We start from the raw sequence: 17,065 nt of genomic DNA on the forward strand, positions 1-17,065 counted from the left end.
TGGAATGTACTATTTTGAATGATGCTTTTATGTGCAGCGAACGTTACTAACAGGACAATTAACATACTGAATTAAGGTCTCAGAAGCCAAGAAAAACAGAGAATGTTATACCAACTGTGAATACACTGCATATTGTTATGGATCAGCACAGACAGAGATGAGAGAAAACAGCAATACTGCTGCTTATTGAACCAACAGCAGGATTAGCACAAAGCAGGTGAATAGTTACTTGGATCATGGAGGGACCAAACTTAATGATAACTTGATTAATAGTTTTTTCTGTTGCAGACGGAGAATGAGCTGGAGAGTTGACGAGAAACAGGTGCACATCAGGTGCCAGGGAGGATTATGGGGAATGAAGTTTGCGAGAGATATTTTGAAAGTACTATATCAGATTCATAATGATGAGTCAAGTCAGTGAATCAGAATATATTTGGTTTGGGGTGCTTATGAGGCGAAGGTGAAAGACAAAATTGTTTTGTTAAAAAATATATACAGGCTTTAATGTGTTTAAGGTAAAGGAAGTGGAAGAAATAGTAATGTGATTATATCTGATAAGTCTTGTCAAAATCATTTTGCACGTGATAAGGATAATAATAGTTATAAACAGCTAAGAACCCAAATGTATGCTATATTATCAAATGTTGTTATATCAATAAATCAGTATCAGATCAATAAAAAAATTAACACTTCACAATGAGTGAAGTCTGATATGATATCTGATGTGCACTATGTACTGTTTGTCTTTTGATCAATGTTTATATGAATAGAAGCCTAAATTAAATGTGTTCATCATATAAAGCGATCATGTCTCTTCATAAGACTTGGACTAAGCCACTCGATTGACGAATGCACGAAAAAAGATAAATATTAGAAATATTTTCATAAGTGTTACGAAGCTGAATGTAAGCCTGGGTTTTCGAAGAACATGAGGGTAAGTAAAACAATGACAGATTCCTATTCCTTTTACAGATACAACTTTTGGTTTCAAAAAATTTATTATGTTGGAATTATTAAGATTAATAAACGCTTTATTGTCCATTTTAAGTTCATGTTAACTAATGTAATTAACTAATGTTCTGTAAACATAACGCTCAAAATAATTAATTGGTTTGAGTACAAACTTCAATTAAAGTTTGAAGTAAACTGAACTGTTTCATTGTTTTGAGTTTTATGAAATAATTTCTTTTAATTTAGATAAACTTCTGAAACGGCTGGGATGTCTATTTCCCAGCATGCTTTGCCGATGGCACTCGAAAGGGAGAGTAAATGCTAAAATTAAGTGTAATATAATGGGTTTTTTTTGTGCAAGATTAATGTTAAGTGGGAGATTTAGTAGTGATTATTGTTTTGTTATAGCCTGGGAAAACCCAGACCACTCTCAGTTGTAACTGAGTTAGGGTCTGGCAAAGCTCCATAGACAATTCATTTCCACAGGGGCGTCACCAACGGACGTCGGATAGATCTAAAACCAATCAGAGCGATGAATGACATGACGTATGCAGAGCGACGGAGAAACATCTCGAGACTCTCAGCAATTCTCTGTTTGTGTTAACGAAAATGACAATTTTAAATCGCTTGAAACAGACGCGATAGCTTCAAACTAGTGATGTTGTGATGTTCCACGGCGACATCCATCTTTGTAATGCACAAAATCTGTGTCACCGTCTCTGCTCTGTCGTCATCGTGTAAAGCCCGCCCCAACGTTTCTGATTGGTGCCGCGATTTCGACGGATTGGAAATGGGTTTCAATGGGCTCTTTGCCAGACCCACTTGCAGAGCAAATCTAAATTTGCCGGAAGTGGTCTGGGTTTTCCCAGGCTAGTTTTGTTATGCTAATTTAGAAGACTTTCTGTTAATGTTGGTTTTAGGATAGTTACCATCATGTTGACAAGTGAGGCATGCAGCTTGATTTCAGAGCAAATAATATCTTAATATTGTTACATTCGTACAGGAAGTGCTTCTGTATAACATACTATTGCAAATATGTTATCAAATTAGTATGTTAGCAGATTAGCTTGTTCAAGCTAGCTAAGTTTATACTAATAAAAGAGTTTACATTTAAATTACATTAATTAATTAATTAACTATCATGTGGATGAAAGACAACAATTCCCATAATGCACTTGCTTCACTGCCCCACGAGGCCACGCCTACCGGTAAGAGAGTGCAGTTATACAAAAAGGCTAGGCTACTAGTGAGTCTCCGTGACAAGTCTGCCCGGGGTTTCGAGACCGCCCAAAATGTCCGGGACTCGGCTTTTGCGTTCTACAGCGCCATTTATTGTGTTTACTGTGGCGAGCAGGATGAGACTGAGGGCCGCGGGAGAACGTCGCGAGGCCGGTGGCGTGATTATTGATGAGCGTACTGAGCGTGCAGTAGGGGTTACCATTAGTAGGATGGTAACCCCTACTAATTAGCTTTCTCCACAGAATAAGAATCCGTTACCTTAGCTTCCAAAAAAAGATGGCTGACACTATTTGTACATTCTGTGTGTGAGATCCAACCCTCTATTTGCGGGTTGAAAACATGTGGATCTAGGGCCTTCTACTGGCTATAGTTTTTAGCCTCTGGAAAAAAATCCTTAGATGACGCAAAATGACGATTTTTGCATCATCTGAGGATTTTTTACAGACAAAAAAATACATAAATCTCTCTTCTCAGGGGGATATGAGGGAGGGAAGCATGGTCATTTGAAAATAATCAACGCATTCTCATCCTAGGGCGTCATATACTGACACTTTTGACATTTCGTCAACATCCAACGCACATGGCACCCTTTAGCGTCAATATGACACGCACAGAGCTTTGTTCGGTTATGGTTGGGTTTAGGTCTGGGGTAGGGTTAGGGTTAGACCGCTAGGAGGCGCCTTCTGGCCCATATATCTGCGTCTCATATTGACGCTAAAAGGTGCCATGTGCGTTGGATGTAGACGATATGTCAAAAGCGTCAGTATATGACGCCTTGGGATGAGATCGGGCTGAAATAATACAGGTTTTCTACTGATACAAAGCTTAATGCTAAATCCTGAAGTATCCCTTTAAGAACAATTAAAATATATAAGTACTTAAATGTTTTGAGTTTTGCCAACTTATTCAGGTTTACAGTATTGTAAAGTGTTAGCGATTCATTGAATGGAAATTAATCAAGACATTTGTCATCTGAGAAATTTGGCCCATGTAGCGGTCACGTACTGTGGCTGTAGAGAGCGAATGACGATGGAGAATTTAACAAAAACAGTCTTTAATCAAAAATCCAACAAAAGAACACACAGGAGATAACCTAGACGAAAATCAACACCGAACAAAGAACTGTGAGAACTGAAGGCTTAAAGAAGGGAGGTTAACCAACGGAATCTGAAACAGGTGTGTAACAATCGGTAACCAAGGAAACTAACTAGCAGGATAATGGGGAACAAAGGAACCAGGTATGAACTAGAATTAAACCAAAACAGAACGCACATGTGACAGTAACAAAGTTGAATAAAGGTAATCACACAAAATATATTTTAATTTATAGGCTACTCCAAACGTTTATATTCTCATAACATGATTTCAATCAAAAGACTTTCAGTATTTTCAGTAGGCTATCTTTACCTTAACATTTCTGATTGGGGAAAAAAATGCATTACAATCCAAGATAGGACCTGAACAAAAGTTTTAAACACACAAATCCAGTGTACTATCTGAAAAAGGACCTTACTAACTAGTGCACTGAATCATTCCATGTGGCAAAATCACTTGTGGCCGTCTCCCTCTGGAACTAATCAATCAGGTACATTCTCACCCTCTAAGCCAGCACATGGGCTGATATGAGTAATTTATGGGACAGAATTAAACCAATACCGATAATGACATTTTCTATGCTGCTTAGCAGCTGTTTTGTCGCTCCTATGAGTGCTCAAAGGTGTGAAAATCCTTCTTTTTTGGGGTTTGAGTCATGCATGGGAATTATAGTCTCAGTCTGAGATTGGTGGAACTTGCAGTGATCCGTGTTATGGTCATTGCAGGATATGAGTGTATTAAAGGCAAGACTAAAGCCTTTATTTAAAGGAAAAAATCCCACTATAGCAGATAAAGACATCTCAATATGCAATTGAGATATGCCAGTGGTTTCTAGTCCAATGATACAGGGCCATTACAGCTTTGTGACAAATCATCATTGCATTAAGACATTTAGTGTATGCTGATGGAAGCATGATATGACCTTGAAATATGACATTATCACAAATATAGGCTGCAGACTAAGACTTCAATTCCTCCCTGAAATATATGAACTGTTAAATGCTTTGTTTTTGTGGATCTAATATCAAAGTTAACTAAGCTGTAGTACTGACAGCACATGTCTAGCCATTAGATGTTATAAACATCTGAAGTCCAGTACTCTCATGGAGCGTATATTACTTACACATGTAGTGTGTGTGGGTGAAAAAGAAAAAAGAAAACTGGGGTCACCACAAAGGCACATGAAGTAAAGTCTTACAGGCAGCCAGGGTATAGACTAATGTAGCTGTATATGTTCTGCAGTGCATACCAGAATCTTTGCAATTTTTCCCTTTTCCTTGTGGGACAATTTTCCCCCTTAAAAAAAACTAGTATGGGCTAGGTTATATATTTCTTTGGTTTGTCTGGTTGGGAGGTGTACTTAAACCAGTAATGACAATGACAAATTATTTATTTTGTAGGCTATGTAAAATATATAATGAGCATTAAGTCTGTCATGATTTTGCAGGTAATGTTAATATGCACGTAACATTAACTATTGCAAAAAAGTGCATATTTTTAATGACCAAGAGGTGATGTAACAATGTGGGTTTTCAGGTTATTATATTTTGTGTAGGTGCTGCTAACCATTTTAATCACTCCTTTTCCCAACTAAGCAAGCAAGCAAGCATTTTACTCATTGGATAGTTCAATACAAATGTCATCATGACTTTTCTAATAAAATGTAAAATAAAATAAAAAATAAAGTAAAAATAGCTATGTTTTATTTTTGGCTATATTGTAAATAAAAAACTAATTACAATTTGTAACACAAGTAAAAACAATTTTTTATTACTCTGAAGCGATATTTCTGGAAGAAAAATTTACTTTTTCATTTAATGTTATACTTTTAGAACTATATATTTTAAAATTCAAATGGGGCTCGGACTTTGATTTCATGATGTGTAGCCTGAGACAGAACAAATAGTGCTAGGCTACTATTAATAGACCATTTAAATATCATAAAGTAGGCTAAATAGTTGTGATTATGATAGCCTATGTTTTGTAGGCTATGGAGCTTTGACACAAACTCTTGTTTAAAATACATAAACTCGTTTTAGACAACGCGTAAATCTAATTCCAACGTAAATATTTATCACAAATTTAAGAGCTAGGTTAAATTACATTCTCTGTATTAGCCCATGCAAATTAGCCTACTATAACGACATTTTCTCTTAATCTAATTCTTATCTAAAAAGCTAAATACATTTATTTTCAGACTAGCCTATAAGTAGGCTATTTATTTGCGTAGGATTGCCACGACATAGCATTTTTTCATTGTTCATAAAATTGTGACTAAAAATTAGATTCAGGTTTTGAGTGTATCTTTAACTGGATAGCATAAACTCTTCTCGTAATGATTCAGGTTAAACGAGTGTCTTTGAAGGAGTTTAAATGTTGAGGAGTGGGATGGCGCTTCAGTAAAGGAAATTAACGCACGTGAAGAGTGGGTTTGACATTGGGAGTTTGAAAGTGGAGACCGGCACAGTGGAGGCTTCTGCTCTCAGCCTCTCGTCAGGGAAACATAACAGTTTATCAACCCGAATGTGACTTCTTCCAGTGACATTTAGGCTAGCAATACATCAGAATTGGAGATAGCCTACCGTGTGGAAACATGGGCGCGCGCACGCTGCCGGATCTTGTCGGTGACTTTCAATGAAGAATGTTTTATTTTTCGTATCTTCGATGTAATTGGACATCGACTATGAATTATGTTTGTGAGAACAGTCGCCTGTAAGGTGCTTGAACTTTCAGGAATACAAATTGCTTGACGGATTCGTTTGACATGGACTCAGTGGATAAATAAATCTCACATTCTATCGATACTAAAAGGCTATATTTTGTCCTGTCACTCAGTTTATTTACTGTCATTTTTGCTGAAAGTCCGATGGACCGAGCATCTTCACACAATAAAATACACGCACAGAGGAATTAATGAAGAACTTATCGTTTGGGATAATTATCAGACAGGGTTTGGAAATCTCACAATGAGGCTGAAATCATCGAGGTTAGGTTACCTGTAAGTATAGACGTTTCATTGCTAAACTGTTATTTTTATATTTTCGGAATAATAATAATAATAATCCACAATTTTTGTATTTCAGATTCCTTCAATTCATGACTCTGTGTTTTTACACCCAGGTAAGTTTTCTGCATTATGTAAGTGTTCGCAAACAAGGATCTCAAATAGGAATACACTGTTGAGAAACTTTAGCCTAATATTGTTACATGATCACCTGTAGTTGTAAGTGTCTCTGTAAAAATATAGAAAATAAAGTAAAAGTAAAATGTTTAGATCTGGTTTATATCTTTAGGTGTCAGTGGATGTTAAATTACATTTTGTTTACTTTTATATAACATCCACATAAACTTTTTTACATGTTAAAAAATAGAAGTATCACTGGGAGGCTTGTAACATGACTTCCCAGTGTTTTCTATTGGACCCACAAAAAAAAGACAGGTGTGACAACTCTTAGAGTTGACAAACACACTCTTCATGTTTAGAGTTGTAAGCATATATTTAAAATTTGTTTCAAATTGTTTTCAATTATGTTTATTTTATGTTTAATATTTTCAAATAAATTGGGTGGGGTGATCATGCATGGCCAATAATAAATATTTTGAACAAGCATGTTTGGATAAATTCATGCACAAAATATAAACCTTAAAATAATTTTCTATTAGTGTTACACCCCATCCTGTTTATTTAGGTTACAATAGCAACACTTTTTGTGCCTGACATTCATTTTTATGGATAATAAATAATTCATTAATAAATAATTCAATTTGTATGTAAATGGGAATAATGTGTCAAAGTTTTAGTCACGTAATCCAAAACAAAACGGTCACAGACATTGAAACAAAAATGTTACAACACTACTACGTCTCCCCTAAATATTTTCCAGTAAAACATCAGCAAGACACTCTGAAAACGATAAGTATTTTACGCACATTAATCCTGTGATGTTATATGTGTGTAGTAAATGTGTTATAACCGTGAAAACAACTCATTATTAATAGAGTCATTGGCAAATTGTCAAACATCTTGAAAAGGCGTAAACCCCTCACTTTAAAGGTAATGGCTCTAACATGTGGGCAAGGCACATGGCTGACTTACAAAAGAAAATCATTATGGGAAAAGACCCGAGAGACAGGGGTGAAAGATCAGTGTTGGTAGAAACGAACCCTCATTGGCATGTCATCTAGAGTGTGGACAGCGCACTTGCCCTGAGAATGCCAACCATCTTGTGTCGTCCACTTCATTAGACCAAGCACATGATATCGAATCATTATTTGAATCTGATGAGAAACAATTTACTGCAAGAGTGCAGTCCATAATGTTTATATTATATCATTGTTCTAATATGCACAACGAATCAATAATGGTAATAGTTCTTCTGTTTATACACCATGAATCTGTATGTTCTTCTGTCACATTTTTATAGATGACGATGCAGTCCATCTCCGTACCCAATTTTAAGCACCACGTAACGGAGCAGAGTCGTCTATCGGACAGGATGAGTCGGAGATTAACAAGGACTTATCAGCTCTATAGTCGGACCAGCGGAAAACATGTACAAGTCCTGGGCAATAAGAGGGTCAATGCCAACGGCGAGGATGGAGATATTCATGGCAAGTCACAATCTTTGCGGATGCACTTTTATGCATTATGTTACTTTGCCAGCTTTAAACAATAGGACAGAACAGTCAGTTGAGGATATCACCTCAGGTTACTTTAAAGAATGTCCAGTAAATGCCATTGCCAAAAAGTAACCTGCATAGTTTGAAATGGATTCTATATTGTCGAGTTTGGGAATCTCAAGAGAAACCCGTTTCGTTTCTGGAAAACACATCAGTACTCATCTTACCTCTGCCGTCTTAACATCTCCTGAATAGTTCTCCATATAATAAAAGTTCTAGGATAGAAATATGACATGTGATTTTCTAACATCATTATTTTTCATCCTACACGTCTTCCAAAACAAATGTTTATTGCAAATGTTCCTGTATTATGTGTGAAGCAAGATGATGATCTAAAGTTTCAATCACTTGTCAAGAGTTATTGGCACCAAAGAGACGTGTATTTTTATTCTGCTAAATATATGATTCATAGTATGCCTTGTTGTAAGATGTTGCAAATAGGCAATGAAAAGTCAATCTTGTTTTTACTTGAACTCAATGTAATTTTAAAGCTATACAGTAAGGCACCTGTTTTAAGTGAGCTACAGCACTTCTTCTCCAAACAAAACAGTGGTTAGAATCCCGTCCGCTGGGAATGAATTCCTGTCACTAAAGTATTTCTGTGTCTAGCCATCTTTCCACTCGTGCAGTCCATCCACTTTGCCCACTTTTTTGGAGGGTCATTTTACGAGGAATTTTCATAGCTTTACAACTCAAAGTATGAGTCAGTTTATGAAGAGAAGTGAGGTCAGCGTCATTGGTTTAGACCTTTCTTTGTAACTCTTACTTTTACTCTTTGTAGTCTTGGCCTAACACACACATGCGTTCACACATCTAGACTCAATATTAGCAGTTTTGTCCACACTTTATTCCAACCCAGACAACATTACAACGATGCGAATCATAAACTATCCAGTACACAATCAGAAGCATCACTCATTGCATATATCAGCTGAAAGTGATGTGTAAAAGTAACAAACTTTGTCACATTTCCAGCTAAACTTATTGTGGAAACCGACACGTTTGGAAGCCGGGTTCGAATCAGAGGAGCAAAAACAGGATACTACATTTGCATGAACAAGAGAGGCAAGCTTATTGGACGGGTGAGTTTAACCCCTTAAATACCCCCCCTTTTTTTTTTTTTTTTTGCATAAACATGAAAATGTAATTGTAATTAAGTGTGTTTATGTTAAATTATTTTTCAATTATATATCTACAAGATACCTTCCTTTAACTCAAACAATAGAGCATGTCACTAGAAATGCCAAGGTCATGGGTTCAATTCCCATCAAAAGCAAGAACCTGATCAAATGTGTACCTTGTATGCAATGTACTGGAAGTCACTTTGGATAAAAGAGTCTGCCAAATGCTGGATGCGATGAAATCATACTTGTATGATTTGAATAAAATATAGACATCTAAATTGGCTCGAACGGCACTAATCGTATCACAGGTAAACCCATTATGCCCTGTGAGCCTCATAAATCTCTCAGGCTTGAATAGCAGATTTCTGAGTTTGTCATTTCAGTCCTCCGCTGTCTGTCTCTTTTTGTTGCCAGAGGAAGGGCCGTGGCAGGGACTGCATATTCACTGAGATTGTTCTGGAAAATAACTACACGGCTTTGCAGAACGCTAAGTACAAAGGCTGGTACATGGCCTTTACACGCAAGGGCCGACCCAGGAAAGCCATGCAGACCCAGCAGCACCAGCGAGAGGCTCATTTCATGAAACGTCTTCCTCGAGGACACCTGTTAACAGAAAGGAAGCCTTTCGATTTAATCCCATATCCCCTCAACAAGAGGACTAAGCACCATCAACGCACAAGCGCTAATTGAAAAAAAGGGCAGTATCATATCTTATACCGGAGTGCCATCTTAATTTGAGTTAATCTAATCTATGTGCATCCATAATTCTGGACATCATGGCAAACTGATGCTGTGTAAAAGAAAAAGAAAAAAGGAGGCTGTACAGATGAACGACTGTACTACGAACAGTTTGTTCTGGGACAATTACTGAACTGTTGACTGAAAAGAGGACAACGTAAGCCTTGTAATAATGAGCAACACATCTCTGGGAATACAACAAGACAACAGAACACATGACACACAAACACTCTCAGAAAAATGTGCGCAAATTTTACCTTTTGGGGATACAACATAGCTTGTCACAGGGACAGTACTCTTTAAGGGGTCCTTTTATGCTATTTCACTTTTTCAACTTTAGTTAGTCTGTAATGTTACTGTTTGAGCATAGAGATCTGCAAGGTTACAGAGCTTACAGTCCACTCCAAAGGGAGATATTTTATTTGAAATAATCCACTTTCCAAGAACTACTGCAAACGACTAGTTTGGACTACAGTGGGTTTTATTCCGGGCTTTTTGAAGTCATAATGTTACTCATTTAAATAATATCCGCCCACAGAAAACGCAAATAAGGGGACGAGGCCTGGATGAGCTGCATTAAAGAAGACAGTGTTGTCACCATGGCAAAGAGACGCTGTTTTGTCCACCCCATTTCCAAAGCTATGTCCTATTATTTGTAGTTGTGTTTTCTATTAACAGTTATTATATTAACATAATATTAACAGCAATTATACGTTTTATGTAGTTTCTACGATGTAAACAAAGAGCAAAGCTTTGCCTCCTTGCTTATGTAAGACTGTTCACCGCCCCTTAGGAAATTAACCATGGTTTTGTGATCGATTACTGTTTGTATTACCATAGTTTTCCAACAAATATCATGATCAAATGGTGTATAACATCGTATCTACAATGAATAAGAAAATTACAGAAAAAAAAACACAGCACTCTGAAACGTCCTGTGAAATCCGTGGTTGCAAAGACGAAATTCGTTCTGGACGATCCTCTTGTTCATTAACATTCTTAAGTCTGAATCAGGCTTGAATTGGTTTGAAATTGACACCATCCTAAATATTTACACCTGAGCAGATGAAATTTGCGATTATGGTAAGGGGCGGGACATTTTACACATGGTGCCAATTACAACACACTGGGCCAGCTAACCAATCACAGCACAATTTGTATTTCGTAAGGTGAGGCTTCATCGAAACAGGAACTAATGACGCGTTCGAAATATAAAATTTGTAACATGTAAAATATGTGAAAAATAATGTGTTTTTTGAACAATCAAGCATGAAAGCATATTCTAGTACACACCAAACACAAAATCAAGACTTCGTAAAAGGACATAATAGGACCCAAGGGACAACCTTGGACCTCATTTACCTCTTAAATGGTATATATCACTACTCTAAGGTAAGCTGACCAATTAAGGGTACTGTTTCTGCACATTTTTTTCTGACAGTGAACATGGCAGCTACCTACTGATAATCTCAAAAGTATGCAGATACACACAGATTCCATGATGTGTAGTGACATTATCAAAAAGCCTCTTTATTGTTTGTACATGACTATATATTTTTATTGGAAGATTGTAAGATACTTCAAAAAGTGGAAATATTTATTTTAGAGCGTGTATTAAATTCATGTAAAAGTATTGATTTAACAAGTTTACAGGGTGTGTGATTCATTGACTCCCTAAACGTCTTTTGTGGGAACTTGAAATTCGGACCGTGATTGATTCGACTCCTTTGAGATGCGCTTCTACGCTGAATTTGCTTTGAAGGAGTCAGCGATCATTAGCTGACGGGTTGAATACTCGCTCTCTCATAGATCACACTGTATGTGTGTGGGCGCATCAAGAACACGAACACGACAAGTGTGGGTTAAAGTCGAAGGCCTCCAGGAACACAAGTCGGGCCAAATTGGGAGCCAGTTTCTTTCAGTCAGTCAGGCTTATTCAGTTGACAACAACAGCAGCCTGAGAGAAACCTCAAGGGCATGCTCGGGTCTATTCAAGAGGTATACCTCCAGGACCGTATAGCTGTTGTTATGTTTTTGGCCCAGCAGTCGAACTCCCAGAAAAAGAGGCCTGAGCCTCAGATAACTGTGAGGCAATATCTGTGACAGGCCGGTCTCGATTGAATGTGCTCAGCAAGTGAGACTGGGCCTTTGAATAGCTTGGGCCTTTTGCTTTAGAAGAGATGAGGTCAACCCACCATTGCTGTCCCAAACAAAGGTTACCACCGTGTAGTTGCATTTCTGCGACCCGCACACCGTAACCCTCTGATCAAATGCTGCCTTTGTAGGCGCCGTAGAAAAGAAACATGTTATACAATGGTGGACCTGAATAATAACACAAGGAGGGGTCAGCTATCAAAAAAGGAAGCCCAGTCACACAGAGGGGGTGAGGGCGGGCGAGAGAGAGAAACCAAGAGCGACTCGGGGGGAGAGAAAACGTTTCGGGGGGTGTTATGGGTTGAGATGTGGGCGAGAGGGGCTGAAAGAGGGCAAATGGCTGGGAAGAGGCAAAGAGGGGCACAGACGAATGAAAAGGGCCAAAAAAGAGTGTCTCTCTGTTGAGGCAGTTGAGCATGACCATTGAGGCCTCAGGATGGGGAGGGAGAAAGGGAAGAAGAGACACTGAACAAAAATCACAGCGCTGAGCTCTTCGCCCTGTCGCCTTTTCCCAGGACTTCTGATTTGTCAGTTGGCCCTTGGACTGCTTCCATCTGCAGAGCCATGTTGGGGTAGAAAAGCATCTAGAAAAGCATTTTATTGACCTACTAAAACTATTTAAATTGGTGCTTTGTTCTCTTCTTGTCAAAAGACCATATAGGCTAATGCTATGCCTGCATCATTCAACAAATTTGACTCCATTTTTGTATTTTAAAGGGGAAATATTTGTGTCCGCTTTTCAACCACAAATTTCCTGAGTTAGAATTTTCATACAATATCGGTAAATATAAAAACGTACCAGTATATAAACCAGACCATTGGTACAAATTTAAGGGTATTATATGTATCATATGATGCAGGTATTATAAAACATTCAATGTTTACACTGCACAACTTTTAAAATATGAGCAGATTATCAAACACTAAGCATCATACATGTTCCTGTAAATAGTTACAGAGAAAAACTGGACATCATGCACTAAACGACTGAGGATCACGCCAGAATTTGACATTCTTCTGAACACAAGCTCATACAGAAACATAAACGCATAGACACACAGCAAATTAAAACAATATGTGTTCTAAAACATGTTTGAAATCCTCTAGACTGGATGGAATCACAGTCTGAATAAAAAAAAAAAGTATGTGCCCATCATATTCTACACAATTTTCTGTTCTCTGACTGCCCAAAATCTGCAGACTGACTCTGATTTTTGGCAATTAGCATCAACTCCAGACTGCAGATCTGGGCAAAAATCCAGCAAAAGTTGTGTAGTAAAATCCAGTTACATTTAGCCACTTATTAGAAATCTCTTATAGTCATGCAAATGCTAGAATAAACAGGAGTGGGGTATTACTGATGCATTTTATCTCATAAAATAAAACGTGAACATACCTTGAGGTTACTCATAAAAACCTTTACAAAACACATTGACCTAATGGTTAAAGCGGGAATAAAAAAAAAAAGGCTAACTGTGATTGATTGGTTTACATGTCAGTCAAGCTGCTATAAGTAGGCCTTGCAAGAATAAGCTGTAATATGGACCAGACATCCAGTCAAAGGTCTGGAAACTTGAGTCAAACAATGTAAAAACAAAACAATGCAAATGTTGACCACCACCCAGTTTTAAAGAAAAAAACTGCATTGCTAAAGCATCGGTAATCAATTTCTCGCTCCAAAATGCTAATTGCATTGCAGATCACTCCTGTAGGACCCATTGAATCCGCTCTGACTTACAGATAACAGTCAACATCTGCCAAAAGTCCAGACCACTGGTCACCAGTCTGTCAGAAGAGCCGGTACCTCTAAGAAAACAGGACTGGTGGAACTATAAGAGTCTCTCTCGGTAGCAGTTAACCCATAGACATCTGATTCTTTCCATGTAAGACATTTCTAAATATTTTTTCACAGACCTCAGGCCAACAATCTCCCCTGGACATTAGGTATTGGATGAATCTGGAATCTCATATTGCTGTGAACTGGAGCGTACCATCTTTGGGCAGTGCAAGAAGGGGTGAAGAAAGCGCCAGGACTCTTGCTCTGCTCCTAGAAGGTTTCAATGATGTGTGCAGATGTTTGGCTCGCGGCACTGCTTGTCAACACACGAGTGTAATGATGCACAATGGTTTCCGTCTCTCTGTGGTCAATACGAGGCCGTTACGATGAGAGGTTAACACACTGCAAAAGCTGCAGATTCTGCTGAACGGTCAGTATGTTTTAAATAATTTTGACAGCTCAAGTCAATGGCATGTCCCAAAGGTTGCTACCATCACCATCACCAGAAGAGTGTTGCCAGAAATGAGGTTCCATGGTGTCTCATCATGGGACATTGAATATTGAAGCAGGTCACAGTTCACTGCTTTAAAAACCCTTGGATCTTAAAAGTACAATATGTAAGAATTTTGTAATAAAATATCCCCAAATCACTTGCAGTGTGATATATTTCCTGCATTTGTGTACTTACAATATCCCAAAAGTTCCCAAAGATGTTTAATTTCAGAGAAAATCCAATTTTAAATAATTGGCCGTCCTGGAATCCCTGTTCACTTGTCGCCTGTCAATGACGTAATATCCACGTTATCCCTGGTTTCCGCTCGTAGTACTGTACATGGCGTACATGGCGACAGATGTGGACAAATGCGTAGTGCGTAACGTCTAGCTGCACGTTCAAACAATATGGACCATGGCAAGCAGACTTTGGGACAAAGGAGAACAAACACGAGGATCAATATCAGCGTGGCGTTTTCGAGACGCCGAGAGCTCCACGTCCGTGACAAACCTCGACTTGACAGAGCTCTTACATGTACTTTATTAGACAGGTGAGCAAATGTACAAAAAATAAAATTAATGTTATATAGTTCAACATGATGAAATGTTAGAATATGATCTGTATATTATTCTAATATTGATCTAGCTTACTGCTAGTACACAGCCAACAAACTAACACATATACGGTAATACATTTATAACTTTCAATATACTCAAATGCAGTTTAGTGTGATAGTGTAGACCAAGTGAAACAGCGCTGCATTACTTTGTCTAATAAACTGACCTGTGTGAGTAGTAATACTAATACAGCACTTGCGGGTAGTTCGGTAGATTAATGTCCTTATTCCTTTATATCCGTGGGACTCGCGGCATTCGCGTGTGAAGCTGATATCTGTCTCTTATTAGCAACCACGCCCTGCTTCATACCACAGTCATGATTAAAACATGAACGTATTCACTCATCCATAAACATTATTAGATCCATCAGCTTGACGACAAGTTCCACATATATAATTCCATAATTATATATATATATATAATTTATATATTATAATATATATATTATATATAATATATATATTATATATATATATATATATATATATATATTATATATATTATACCTCATACTTTTTAACCAAAATGTCATAACATAATCTTACAGTAAAATGAGACTTCTTACTGGTGATGTATGTCTCCAATCATTCAGTCCGTTTAAAATCTGTCCCTTTCTTACATTTACAAGCTCTCATTTAGATCTGCCTCTATCCAATCAACAACTGATGGATGGAACCAGTTCTCCCTATATTTATTTCTCTTTTTTTAAGAAGAAAATATCTGTCACTACTTTCATCTCATCTCCACTTTAATTGGCAGCACTTGTGCATGGCGTAATGTTATTTACCACAAAACTTAAATTGAATGGGGCAAATTCGTAAAAAAGTTGAAATACTCAAAACAAAATGTAAACAGTGCATGTTAGCATGTTTTAGTGTAAACGTGTAAAGCTATTTTACGATATCATCCCCTTGGAATTATAAGGTTCTATCTGACATTTTTGTAAACATTTAGTTCTTATTCTGTGACCACTTCTTTACATTATGTGATGTTGTTTTTTAAGTTGTGTACATTTTGGAACTTTTTATTTAGAAAATAAAAAGGTTCTTTCTACACAGTTGAATGGAATGCAAAAACTTTAAAGCTCAATATCTCAAAACCAGTCAGAATGCAGATAGAACCTTATAATTCCAAGGTGGCGATATTGTAACGACGACAATGTAATGAATGAAACCTTTTTTTGCCCCGAGGGGAATTTGTTTGGCACTTAAAGCCATATTAAACATTTAGTTTTAGTAATGCCTAAAACCCAAAACGACTATAATATAACAAGCTTTACAACTTAAATAATACAGATGAATTAATTAACATGCATAAAAAGTGATCATTTGCCTTAAGATTATTAGTAAATAAATTGTGCGTAATTAAAAAAAAATTAAGTTATGTGGAAGTGTCAAGTTCACATAACTTTTTTTTTTTTCAATTACGCATTTTTTAAGTTTATCACTTTTTTTAAGTTGAGTCAACTGATCACTTTTTTACAGTGCGCCATCTTCCATATTTTCCACCTTTGTCATTCTAAAATATTACATTGTTTCCATGTTAAAACCCAAAACAAGAGACTGCCGTGTCAGCCGTGAACCCTGGCTGGTGAATTCCAGGGCAGAAAACAACATCCTCAGAGGCCGGTATACACAATAGTGAGAAAGACTTGTGGTTTAGTGCCTGTTTTATGCATACAGTCTCTTGGTTTGGCACCAAAACTGTGGACCGGGAACTAGAAGCGAAGAATCACCAGAGTCAGAAACCGTATATTCACATGGTATTGTTTTGTCTTTCCCTTGGCTTAAACCAACAAAGTTTGAGTTTGTAGTATTCTATTTACAGTAGAAAGACAAACAACAGTACTGTGGTGCAACATCATGTTATAGAAATATGATGATGAATCTCCAATAATGATGCAACTAGACAACTGCTAGATGCACAAGTTGTCAGTTTATGAATTTGATGCATTGAATGAGCACTTTCCTTATTGCTCTGTTTATTATCTATGTATGTTTTCTGATTTATTTTTAATACATTTTAAATAAATTTTTAACAGTTTTTATTTTGAATTCTTATGCATCTGCTTTCACTATTTTATGTTTTTGAAGTATTTTATGCTAAATTTGAATTACTATTGTATATTACATACTGTATAAACATACCTTGCCTAAATGTACATACAGTGTTTACTAAGTAATGATTTATCTCACGT

The 17,065-nt window shown here is 37.1% G+C and overlaps 1 protein-coding gene across 1 annotated transcript; it reads left to right on the plus strand.

The window, feature by feature from the left end:
• The first annotated feature begins 5,708 nt into the window (after positions 1–5,708).
• Positions 5,709–11,461, plus strand: fgf8b (fibroblast growth factor 8b). The gene is made up of 5 exons (XM_079616127.1): positions 5,709–6,283; positions 6,369–6,405; positions 7,710–7,896; positions 8,941–9,047; positions 9,504–11,461. Exons 1-5 carry the CDS (start codon positions 6,252–6,254, stop codon positions 9,777–9,779), a joined length of 639 nt encoding a protein of 212 aa, XP_079472253.1. The 5' UTR covers positions 5,709–6,251; the 3' UTR covers positions 9,780–11,461.
• Positions 11,462–17,065: the final 5,604 nt, after the last annotated feature.

Source organism: Phoxinus phoxinus (genome assembly GCF_949152265.1).
Source record: "Phoxinus phoxinus genome assembly, chromosome: 6".
Taxonomy (NCBI): domain Eukaryota; kingdom Metazoa; phylum Chordata; class Actinopteri; order Cypriniformes; family Leuciscidae; genus Phoxinus; species Phoxinus phoxinus.